Source organism: Etheostoma spectabile, chromosome 3, assembly GCF_008692095.1.
Source record: "Etheostoma spectabile isolate EspeVRDwgs_2016 chromosome 3, UIUC_Espe_1.0, whole genome shotgun sequence".
Classification (NCBI taxonomy): Eukaryota; Metazoa; Chordata; class Actinopteri; order Perciformes; family Percidae; genus Etheostoma; species Etheostoma spectabile.
In genome coordinates, this window is record NC_045735.1 from 26,682,675 (window position 1) to 26,694,676 (window position 12,002).

Consider the following 12,002-nt stretch of genomic DNA (forward strand, 5'->3'; position numbering starts at 1 on the left):
TGTGTGTGTGTGCATGCATAGTCTATTCACATCTCTAATATCATGCCATACAGTTTTTTTCTTCACTACAGCGTTTCTCCCAGTGATGTGACACCATGTTAGAAATGATTTCCTTTCTAACTGCACACAAAAGCATAGATACATTGTTGTGCAACCCTAATGCATATCTCACTCTAGAGTCAGTGTGTAATAAATGAGTAGCACCCTCTATCAAATATGATCATATCTTTTGCCTTTTATATTCTGACATTTTTCTGTAGCATCACTGCAAAGACTGTATTGCAGCTTACGTCAGTTCTTCAGCTGTTATTTGGCCTGAATGTTTTGTGTGCTGTTATCTGTTGTGCTACATGGTTCACGAAATAGAAAATGTACTTGTCATTATGAATGTATCTAAATGTATGTCTGAAATGTATTTTATTTATGTGACTGTGTGTGTGTGTGTGTGTGTGTGTGTGTGTGTGTGTGTGTTTGAGGAAAGAGAGTGAGAGCGGGAGGAAAGGAGAGGGATTTAGCCCTGTTTTTCTATGCACATGATGGTATGAGTTTGGTGTGTGTGTGTGTGTGTGTGTGTGTGTGTGTGTGTGTGTGTGTGTGTGTGTGTGTGTGTGTGTGTGTGTGAGAATGTAGATGAGACAGAAAAAGCTGCATTATGCATAGCGGTTCACCATAGGCAATATCCTTGCTTCTCCAGCATACATATTCATACTCCATTTTCATATCCAGTGCAAAAACAGGAAGAAAGGTGCAAATGTATTTGAGTGTACAGCAAAGAAAGATTTAAGTCAAAAGGAAACATGGGTAAAAAGCAAAGTGAAGGTTAAACAAGATAGAAAAAGATTGTGAAGGGTTCAGGGGACAGGAAAGATATTTCTGAGGGTTTCACCCTCAATCACTTTGACCTTCTTTATTGAATTCAACGCTTCCAGGCTTGATCAAAGAAATCCAAATACAGTTCATGATTGGATGAGTTGCTGCTCCTTCTTTCTCTGCTGGGGAAAGGGTGGAAAAGGAGCCTGGAGCTATGAAAGGACTCTGATAACTATCTGAGGCTAGATATTGCCCAAATAAAGAGGAAAACTAGGTTATTGTGCTCCATGTTCTTTGCATGAGATTTTTACAGTTGACTGCGATAGTTGACTGATTACATTTTTTCTTTAGCTTCCCTGTGGCCACATTTTATATTCCAATTTCATGGACAATTATGGATGGATAATTTGTTTATGTCCTCGATCATGCTGCTTGATGCAGCCTACCACATTTGAACACAATTGCTGTGTCATTTGCACAGATATCGTAAAAAGGTCAAAAAGGTCAAAGGTCAAGGCTCCAGGGAAGACAAAAAAAACTCCACTATTGTCCAACAACACATCACAGCTCTCTCATGTCATATCACACATTACCAAAAGCTGTAGCCATAGGAATCCTATGCCATGTGACAAAATGTGGGTAGATTTTGGTAGCTTCACTTCCATTTTGTCACACTCTCATCCTTCCTCATTCCATTTTGATGTTTTGCGTGCATGTGTGAACTTAGGGACCTGCATTTATACCATAGGACAAAGCGATTAGCCCTTGCACCATAAGCTGCTGCTTTATAGAGGTTTTACCTCTGAGTATGAGTTGTGTCATCTGACCCGTTTTGAATTAGTTTGAAGCCGTTTTGATGGTTCCACATGTTGATTAAAAGTTTTATTTTTAACAGATTATTTAGTTTTAGAGAATAGTGGGGGCAAGCGGTGGTATCCAATCTGAGGATTCAGACCCCTACAAGCCTTTGCAGAAGAAGTTAATAGGCTAGGAAAAGAGAAAAGTCATATTTCTGTGACACAAACTATTTATTTATTAGACTTTCCACAAATCTTTGAATTACTTGATAGTTTTACCTTTTATAAGAAAAATAAACACAGTCTTCTGATCTGTTTTTTTTTTTTAATCTGCCAAACTACAAAAGCTAACTGCATGCCTCAACACGTTTTGCATTAAAATAGTTAGTGAGTGAGCACAAAAGTAAAAATAGATGACGCATGTATTTTCTGTTATGACACTTCCAGCTGCTGCCATTCCAAGTGGTAGTTCTACAAATGAATGACAACTGGACCAAACCAACAAAAAAATAAGAGCCTCAATACCTAAAGACTTCAGGATAATATGCAGCCACTGATCAATCACAACCTTTGTTTTTGTCTGTAGTAAAATACCATCAATCAATTCCCTGAAGGCAATAGCATCTAGGCCACAACATTATTTTGTGATGTGAAAGGATGATAGGATTCTGAACAAAAATTAGATTACAGCGATATTGTTCCTTCTACGAGGACTTTTACAGCTCGAGTAAATAGTTTTTGTCATGAACATATTCTGCTTCTAAAAATAGCATTTGTCATCAGAGAGAAGCAGGTCACTGGTATCATCTGCTAATAGCTCTCTCCTTATTTGCTCGGTATGGAAACACTTCCACGTGTTCCTAACCCAGCAGTAGATCTTGTGGTGCTCTCCGTGGTGCTTAAAGTGCAGATCAGTCAGCCTAGCAGACTGTGAGAGTGATTGACATGGATTCAAACGGTAGGATGGATTGAACTTGACCTGAATTCAGATTTTTGAGCACAGAGGATCTGCTCCAATTTTAACTGGTAGGCAGGAGAACAATGACTCTCTGCCTCCTCAGGATGTCTGCTGTGCCTCGAGCAGAGATCACATCTTTTTCCTGCACAGCACACCTCAGCCTCTGCTTGTTGGCTGAGGTTGTCATCAAGAACTGAGGCAGTCATTGAACATTAACCTCTTTATCCCTTTGACCTTACACACACACGCACACGCACACGCACACGCACATGCACATGCACACACACGCACACCCTTGGTTGCATTCAAACACCTTTGCACTTCAGCACCTTTCCCCTGCACCAGCCAACCGTGTCCTGTCCTCTCTTGCACTTCTGCCTTGCTCCCCGATCTCTCCTTCCACTGCACACCCACATGTATATAAGAACAAGGGAAGTCGGACAATGGCCTCCCACGGCAGTGTGATCATAGAGTGGATAGACTGTGTGTGTGTTAAATGTGAAGGAGATTATGTGGGTTTAACTCCGTGGGTCTGGCATACAGATTTCAATCACATAGCATTTCCTGTCTCTAGTGTGGCAGGAAAAGACGAGAGAAAGTGTCTTGGGAGGGTAAGGGTAGAAGAATGATGGCAGATGGGAAACACAAAGAAAAAGACGAGTAACTCAGAAAGATAAGAGAGAGATGCAGACAAATGCATAAAGTATCAGACAACAGACAATGGAGGAGAGAGCGGAAATCACCTTATGTCAGTTTGGGTTTTATCCCTAATCCTTGCATTTAACCCTTTTCTAATGTGATTCACCCTATTCATTTCATGGTATTAATGTCATTATGTCATACTATTTATACTAGCCATAACAGATATGAAAATGGTCTTTCGTATCAGCCATGTTCTTTCCATGTATTAGATCTTAAAAAGACAGCCAATGGGCTTCTGTCACGCATATTTTATAGCTAGTTTGTAATTGTGTCCATTGATGTAGAGGATCTGTAGAAATTAGAGTCTAAATGACATCTGATATTGTCTTTATATCTTAATTGATGTGTCTTAGCCAACAGTCCTATTCTCCTACACTACACTATTCTCCCCCAGCACAGACAGAATTAGAGATAGTGCTAATCCAGGCATTGTTGACACAATCCGGGAAAGAGGGATTAATTAAGTATCATTGTCTGAGAAGAAACTTCTCTGGCTCGGGGCACAGAGTCTTCCCCTGGCTTAAAGCCAAGCTTAGCTCAGCACTTCTATACCCCCCCAACCCCCGGTCATAGGAATCACACACACACACACACACACACACACACACACACACACACACACACACACAGACAGAGACAGAGAGAACCACACAGATCTTCGCTACCCCACTGTAAACTGGAAGAGGGTGTTTGAGAGAGAAGATATATGATGGTCTATCTCCCTTAGGACAACTTATCTGGCTGTAGCTCTTCATCTCTGCCACAATACTATTGTTTTCCAGCAAATATCTGTGATATATAGCGCCTCTGGCTTGTTCGGCTACAAATAGAGACCTACCTAGAGTGGATATAATAGACAGAGCCGGCATAAGAAGTGCAGCAGTTTGCTATCACGCCCTTGTGAATACTTAGTTTACCTGAATGAAGGAGGACGGCAACAGACAGGATGAGGGTGTGGGGGAGTCATGTTATGTGACCAATAGGCCTGTTGTGATAGTCAATAAATCAATTAATTTTAAAGTGAGTCATGCTCACTTTAGAATGTGCTTATTCCACTGAACCGGTGAATTGACTAATGGAAAATGTTGTAAATTCATCTCTGGAACAAAAAAAATACAGTAGGACAAATCAAATATGGAACATGGAAAAATGGGAAATTTGTTTTTTCTTTATTTTTCAAATGGAATGGTACCCAATTGGTCAGCCATATTATTACATTATATTGATTAAGGTATTCATGTTGATCAAAAACTATTTGACTATTTGACTATTTGACTATTTAATTTTCTTTGGGGAAACAAGGTTCGTATTGTTTGGTTAAATATTGCTGTTATAAAGTCAATACTTCAGTCGTTAAAACTTTTTTTGCAACATTTAGTTGGCAAATCTGCAGGAAAAAACAGCTGACACCATGATCCCATTTCTTATTACTTGTTACCTGTTCAGTCAGTTCAACATAATTTTAGTCAAGACTATAGGCAGAAAAACTAAACATTGTTGTGCAATGCTTTTGCCGAGCACTCCTTTTAGTAAATAATTACTGTATTAGTGTACAGACTGTTACAACTGACATTGTGATGCTTCATCCTGGAACATTTTAAGTATAGGCAAGTTAAGTATTAATATGTTCCAACATCATTTTTATACGGGAAAATAGTTTATTGTATTTCTCTTTTTTAAAAAGTTTTTTTTTTTTTTTAATTGCAATTACAATTAAAAACTTTTTCCAACCCCCCTCCCCCTGTCCCAGCCAACAACAACATTTCTCTTTTAACCTCTGTTGTACTATTTTATATTTCATTTTTATGTGAATGATGCCTGTATGTCTGACACTTACCAACTTACTAACTATGTCTCCCTTTCTCTGATTCTAACAGTCAACAGTGAGGATGTTGTCTCTACACGGCTGTACTTTGTGAACGCCTCCCTGCAGCGGGTGACCTTCTCCAGCTCGGTGGGGGTGTCCCTGCCCTGCCCTGCGGGCGGCGCCCCCCATGCCGTCCTGCGCTGGTACCTGGCCGCCGGAGACGACATTTATGACGTGCCCCATATCCGCCACGTGCATGCCAATGGCACCCTCCAGCTCTACCCCTTCTCCCCTTCCGCCTATAACAGCATTATCCACGACAACGAGTACTTCTGCACTGCTGAGAACCAAGCAGGCAAGATTCGTAGCCCCAGCATCCACATCAAAGCAGGTGAGGGATGGACACACTGGATGCAAATTAAGCCAATGTTCAAGGATAGTTATTTTGTTTCTGGGACAGTTTATCATTTTTCTTACTTACTGTATCCCATCGACACATTGCATGCATTTTGAAGGAATTTTGAATGGTGACATAACCCTAGCTCCATTATTGGATGTCTCTTAAATCAATATATTAATGAAAGAACTGCACACAGCTGTGAACTATCCCTTTAAAGAGTAATGAAACACTGCCTTTCCAGTAGTCCCCACCTCCTGTAAATACTTGAAAATCAACCAAAGTGAAGTAGGGGGTGTGGCATAGCTCTGTGCTAAGCTGGCTCAGTAGCACATCCACTTCAGTGACATGGAGGGCCTCCATGAGTTGGGGGGGGGGTAAACATTTTGTGCCCACCTAAATTAGACTACCATGAACTTTTTAGTATGCCATTAATAAATGGGGTGGCATCAGCTTGTAGCAGTGGTTACATTTTTACTATAATGTAAGGTCCCACTAGGGCAGAACAATATTGTGTCTTAGCATCAACATCGCGATAGTCACATCGTAGGATGTTGCGATGTTGACGCTAATCCTTTTATTGCTGCTTGATAGAAAAGTAGACTTTCACTGTTTTCCTTTTGCATGATTATTACCATCCGACCCTTCAAATTAAGGACAGATAACCATGTGGCCAACGTGTGTAGGAGACGTTAGTCCGACGGGGTTTATTGTTATGAAACGTGAGACTCTCCGTGTGTAGAAAAGTCCCGTAGGTGATGCGCATAGTTTTCAATGGGTAGTCAGTGAAGCTACAGTAATCGTGTTTTATGTTTGCTGCAAATACGAACTAAATCCCCTGATTAATGCAACATAATGACAACGTCTCCCGGCCATTTACCCCCGCAGAAAGCTGCTACCAGCCAGCTTAAAGCTAATATAGTTAGCCTGGAGAAACAAGGGGTCCGTCCGTCCCAACTAACGTTACGGTTCGGAGACACAACACTGGAAACGTAACACAATCTACTACAGAAGTCTGTGTCTGATCTAACGTAATTTCCACTGATTTAATTGTTCTTAGATACACAATTTGTTGCTAGAGCGCATGACATGCAGGTCTTTACTTTAGCCTGGATTGATATTATATGAATACAATGGTGTCTACTTAATTTCCCTCTCCAAAACCACTTCAGATGAGTAACGTTAGTCCCAGCGCTTACTTGCTTTGGTGTTTGTAAAGCATTAAAGTTTAACAAAGAATGGTTCACATCAGAAAAGATCCTTTTACATTTTTTATCTTCTAGGAAGATGCACTCCCCTCCAAAATCACGGCAGTAGTCAAGAATGATTTACTATTTCCAAATAGAGCTATTTATTTAATCTTTTAAAAATTACTTTTTCTTTTTACATATCGCAATATATATTGCAGGGGAAAAAATATCGCAATGTCAGGCCTAGGTCCAACCCCCTAAAATAGAATCTACAGTTAAAACATTTGTACTATTTTAAGCCCAGCTGGCATCCCCTGCCTGACACAAACCCAGCATCTGTAAAATGGTCACCCAAACAGGAGTAATGGAATCCTAAAGCAACTACCTCTCTCAGTCTTCACCTTGTGTAGTAAAATTTCTCTTTAAGACAGAAATGCAGTCACATAGACAGTTGGTTTAGTGACCTGTCCGCACTCCATGCCAAGGTCAAAGCTGGAGAAAGAGAAAGGCGCTGAACACACTGATGGAAGGTGTTACTGTTACTCTCACCCTCATCACACATACACACACGCATCATAAACACATGAATCTTTCCTAATGTAATACACAGTGGATACATGGAAACACACACACACAACACACACACACACACACACACACACACACACACACACACACACACACACACACATCCACACCAGCCTGGGCGTAGCTCATGCCAGCAAGCCTCCTGTCTCCCAGTCTCTCCATCTGTCCATGGAATGGAAAGTCCCCTAACTACAAACACACACACACACACACACACACACACACACACACACACACACACACAGATCCATTTTCTTCAAGCTGGCTCTTGGTGTTTAGTTGCCAGCTCTTTGTCAGGGTGTTTGGCAGAAAAGATTTTGGAGAGTCAGCTACAGACATGGAAAGATGTGAACAGAATCGTTAAAAAAAGTGGATTTTCAGGTCATGGTAATAGCCAGGCAGACATTTTGACTGTGTTGATCAATCCTGCATGAAGAGACAGTCAGCAGTTCCCTACCCCACACTGTAATACGAACAAAATGATTTTGATGCTACTGTATGGTCTTCCTCACAACACACACACACACACACACACACACACACACACACACACACCATAAACACACCCATATGGTGGTCCCTAGAGGAGGACAGTCCCTCCAGCGTGAGAGTGACCTTCTAGCCAGCCTCATTGTTGGGATGACCTTCCCGCCCAAATAATTACAACAATTAATCAATTAAATGCTGAGGCAACCACAAGTCCACAGCTCCATAACCAGGGCTCATGTGCATGTGTGTGCACCTCATTACCTCCAGAGTCTCTCTCTCTCACACACACACACACACACACACACACACACACACACACACACACACACACGCACACGCACACACCACACACTACCCTACAGTTGCCATGGGCGACAGAGGCGTGAGCGCTAGGGTGTGGCATGCCCTGTCTCAGGTGGCGCAGGAGAATGATGGCAGCTGACAGCTCGCAGTGTGACACCTCCCCCAAAAATCTGCCTTTCCCCCTCGCCATCCGTCTCATCCTCCCTCTTTGCCTCTCTCTTCCTTCTCTTCACATCTTCTCTCTATTTCTCCCCCTCTTTCTCACCCTCTTCCATGCATGCTGATTGTGGGCCAATAATAGCACTAGCACCTGTCTGGATAGCTCTACATTTATGAAAATCACTATGTGGACTGCTTGTTTTCCAATACATGTTTTTATTTGTCTGTCTTGTTGCAGCCAATCTAGTTTTATGTATTTGATTTAAATTCAAACTTCTTTGATAGCATCTTTCTAAATACTAATTTAATGCAGAAATTTACTTTTTTAGTTAAAAAAAAAAATGTAAATGTGCTTCATTGATTGCAGATGAAGTTTTAATAAACAGCTAAACAACTATTGAATAATAAATACATTTAGGACAAAAACTATTTACAGAAACAATCACCATATACTAAAGTGTGTATGGTACTCCAAGTATGGTCTTCATCCTGGACTGGTACATTCTCAGGTTTTAGCTCCTAAACTACAAACATTGTGTACATGCTGCTCATAGTGTTCAAATTCATGTTTCTGATTTTTGTTTATGTATTTTCTTACTTTTCAGGCAGCAATTGGTTTCCATTCATTTCCATATGTTATGAAAACCAACTAGCAAACTTTTAACACTTGCTGGAGTTTCAGCAGTAATTCACACCAAACACAATGTTTGCATTTTTGTCTGTTTTTTCCCCAGCTAATGTTACATTGTCAATCAGTTTGAAGAACAGATCGATTTGTCGCAACAATTAAATAACTAGGAAGAATAAATTGAGCAGAGTTAATGAAACTACACTAAACTGTAATACCTTGCACAACTCAAATTTACTTCAAGATTCTGCCATTTCATTGTCATACTACATTTAAATTATTAATTGAATCCAATGGATCCTTGGAAGGAAGGAAAATGTAATGTAAAGTCCATACAGAAAGTTTTGAAAAATACATACCCTGTACAATTTAAGTTAAATAACCATACAAAAAAAATTCAATAAACAAAAAGATAGGGCGCCCGGCTAGCTCAGTTGGTAGAGCAGGTGCCTATATCGCAGCGGGCCTGGGTTCGGCTCCAACCTGCAACTTGGATGTCAGGTTGCAGGTTAATTTAGATTTTCAAAAAACGACACATATATTAATGTTTTATTACATAACAATAACACATTATTAAATTATATGCAATGATAAGCAGAATCATTTCTGATAAATGTATTATCATTGATTTAACTTGGATTGGGACTTCTACCTGTTTCAGTCTGAAACAAACGTTTCATATCTATATCTATATCTCCTCTCACATCTGAGCATCTTCTCCTGAAGCATTTCTTCACTTTTTTCTTAAAGATACACACAAAATTTTCACTTACGGTAACAACTTAAGGGACTCAATTTAACTTACAAAAGGAAGGCACACCTTTCACACAAACAGCCACTCATCTCAGTCACTTGTGTTAGAATAATATTCTGCCTTAGTCCGAGGGTTTTAACGTTTTGTGCACCCAAGTCGTCTTTACACAAAGTTTATAAAAGAAAATGAGGACACCTGTTCATGTAGCTCACCTCAGCTCCCCTTTGTCCCGACTAAAACACACAAGCCTACTGGGGCCCCAGCCAAGACAGCAGGTGTTAAGATCCCGTTCCTCTATCTGCCCTCCTCATCTTTACTCTGGCTGGCATTTCCCTACTAATACAATAAGTAGGGTCCCTGGACCAGATACACAAGGACTGGTTTTCCTATACTATTCATTCAATAATGAAACCTGCATCCATTAATTTCTCATGTTCATCATTATTTTTCTCTTTCTCTTTCTCCTTCTCTGTGCTTTTGCTGCTCGCTTTATGAATAAGTAAATGCAGTATTTGGTTTCCCCATCGTTAATTATTCAAGTGACAGTGATACAAGACTTGCCTCCCAGTGCGCCCAGTGCACCAGACCCATGTTTTAGCTCGTTCCTAGGCAACCGGGCTGCATATAGTCAGGCATCAGTAACATCCTAATGATTCGGCTGTGCACGCGATGAGGGGGAGTGCAATTTACACACAAATCAGTTGGGCTACCATTTGCATCCTGTCAAAAGGGTTAAGAGAATGAATATGTAATGTTTTTTTCCTCAGTGTCTTTCATATCTTGGAAGAGGAACCTGTGTTAAATGACAATACTATCAAAGCAGTTGCATCTTATTGGAGCTGGTTATGTACAAGGGTATGTTGCCATACAGGGCTTGTTTGAGAGGTTAGCAAATGCAGGGTGGGCTATGGTCAAAGCACAGGAAGTACAAATTTGAGGTGACCTTGACTCACACTGAACTTACATGTGATCACTGTCATCGTTGCACCAAACATTTACAAGCGGTCTGGCTGATTTTTAACAATCTATGAGAGGCACAGTGGTCATTGGGGATTTTCCCTGGTATTGACGAGAGGCAGCAGGGTCAATCAGGGAGTAAATAAATGATTGAAAGAATTGACTCGGCCACAATAGTCGAGGCTACTCAGTTGATCCTGGCTATTGATCTGTACATAGATTGAATCAATGAGAAGCAGGAGCTGCTGGAATGAAGAATTGAAATAAAGACTTGATTTTTTTTTTTTTCTTTGACTTGTTTACAAATGAGGCTTCAGCTCACATTACCGTCCTGTGTGTCAGGTGGCCATAGTGAGACATGATATGCTCAAAAGTAGAAATCTTTCTGCGACCATGGCTTTAGATGAGGTATAAAGCAGCATCAGTTACACCACAATAGATTCTTTAAAGACACAAAATCCAATGTTCTAAACCTCATCTATGTTTGGCTTGGTCACATATATGTTGCAAGGATGAATTTCAGTGAAAACCGTGCTGAAGGAATAATCCTTGCTCTTGGCTCCGTCACTAGTCAGGAAAGAAGAAAGAAAGGGTCAAAGGTTCAGCCAGTTATGAAAAAGTAGAACAGTGTAAAAGCAATGGACGGAATCAGACAAAGACTTGGGAGATTAAACCCTGGACTCTAAGGTGAAAGACTCCCCACCATTTGGACAAGGACATCAGCTTTGGTTCCACTGGGTTCCAGTGACAGTGGCGGCTGGCATAAAGCATTATTAATGACCAAGGAAGCTGGCCTTCAGGCTAGGCGTTAATTATATCACTGGAGAGCTGGGGGAGAGAGCGAAAACACCGTAGGGCGGGGCCACTCCCTGTGTTGTGTGTGTGTGTGTGTGTGTGTGTGTGTGTGTGTGTGTGTTTTACATTGTTAAGCCATAACTGTCCTCATTTCTAAGGAAAGCCTGGTTGAATAGTTGTGATAGATTGGGATGCCAGAAACACTCCCTCACATCAGACTCCATCGGATTTCTTTAGTTTTCTTTTCATCTTACTCATGTCATAGTCTAATTTTTAAGAGAAATGTGGCAACGCTCCTTTATACAAATGAGATCAGTGTGGAGGGTTAAGCCCACACAGTTTTGATCAGCTCAGTTCAGAAAGCACGGGCCAGCATTCATTCAGTCAAGCTAGCATGCCCTTGAACTACCTCTCTCCTCCTCACCAAAATAATCCATTAATTTAATTTCACTTTACTTAATTTATTTAATAAAATTGTTTGTTCTGATTCAGCATTTCACATTTCTCACTAATCTTAATGTGACAGAGTTAACTGGAGAAATAATTTTGTTAGCTACAGGCTACTGTTTTCATCATTAAGTCCGTCTTAATCACCAGCATCCTTTCTGTACACTGGCACAGATTCACAGCCTAGTGTCCGCATGCCGTGTGCACGGGCGGGGGGGGGG

General features: G+C 40.8%; 1 protein-coding gene across 3 annotated transcripts in view; it reads left to right on the top strand.

Annotated features, from left to right (window-relative positions):
- Positions 1–12,002, top strand: part of dscaml1 (Down syndrome cell adhesion molecule like 1) — a 107,248-nt gene that overhangs the window by 4,616 nt on the left and 90,630 nt on the right. For all 3 annotated transcript variants that reach the window (XR_004327417.1, XR_004327415.1, XM_032503420.1), the window contains exon 2: positions 5,145–5,465. Coding sequence is in view for 1 of the 3 variants with exons in the window: in XM_032503420.1 (XP_032359311.1) it covers positions 5,145–5,465 (321 nt within the window). In the remaining 2 variants the exon portion in view is untranslated. The remainder of the gene's footprint in view (positions 1–5,144; positions 5,466–12,002) is intronic.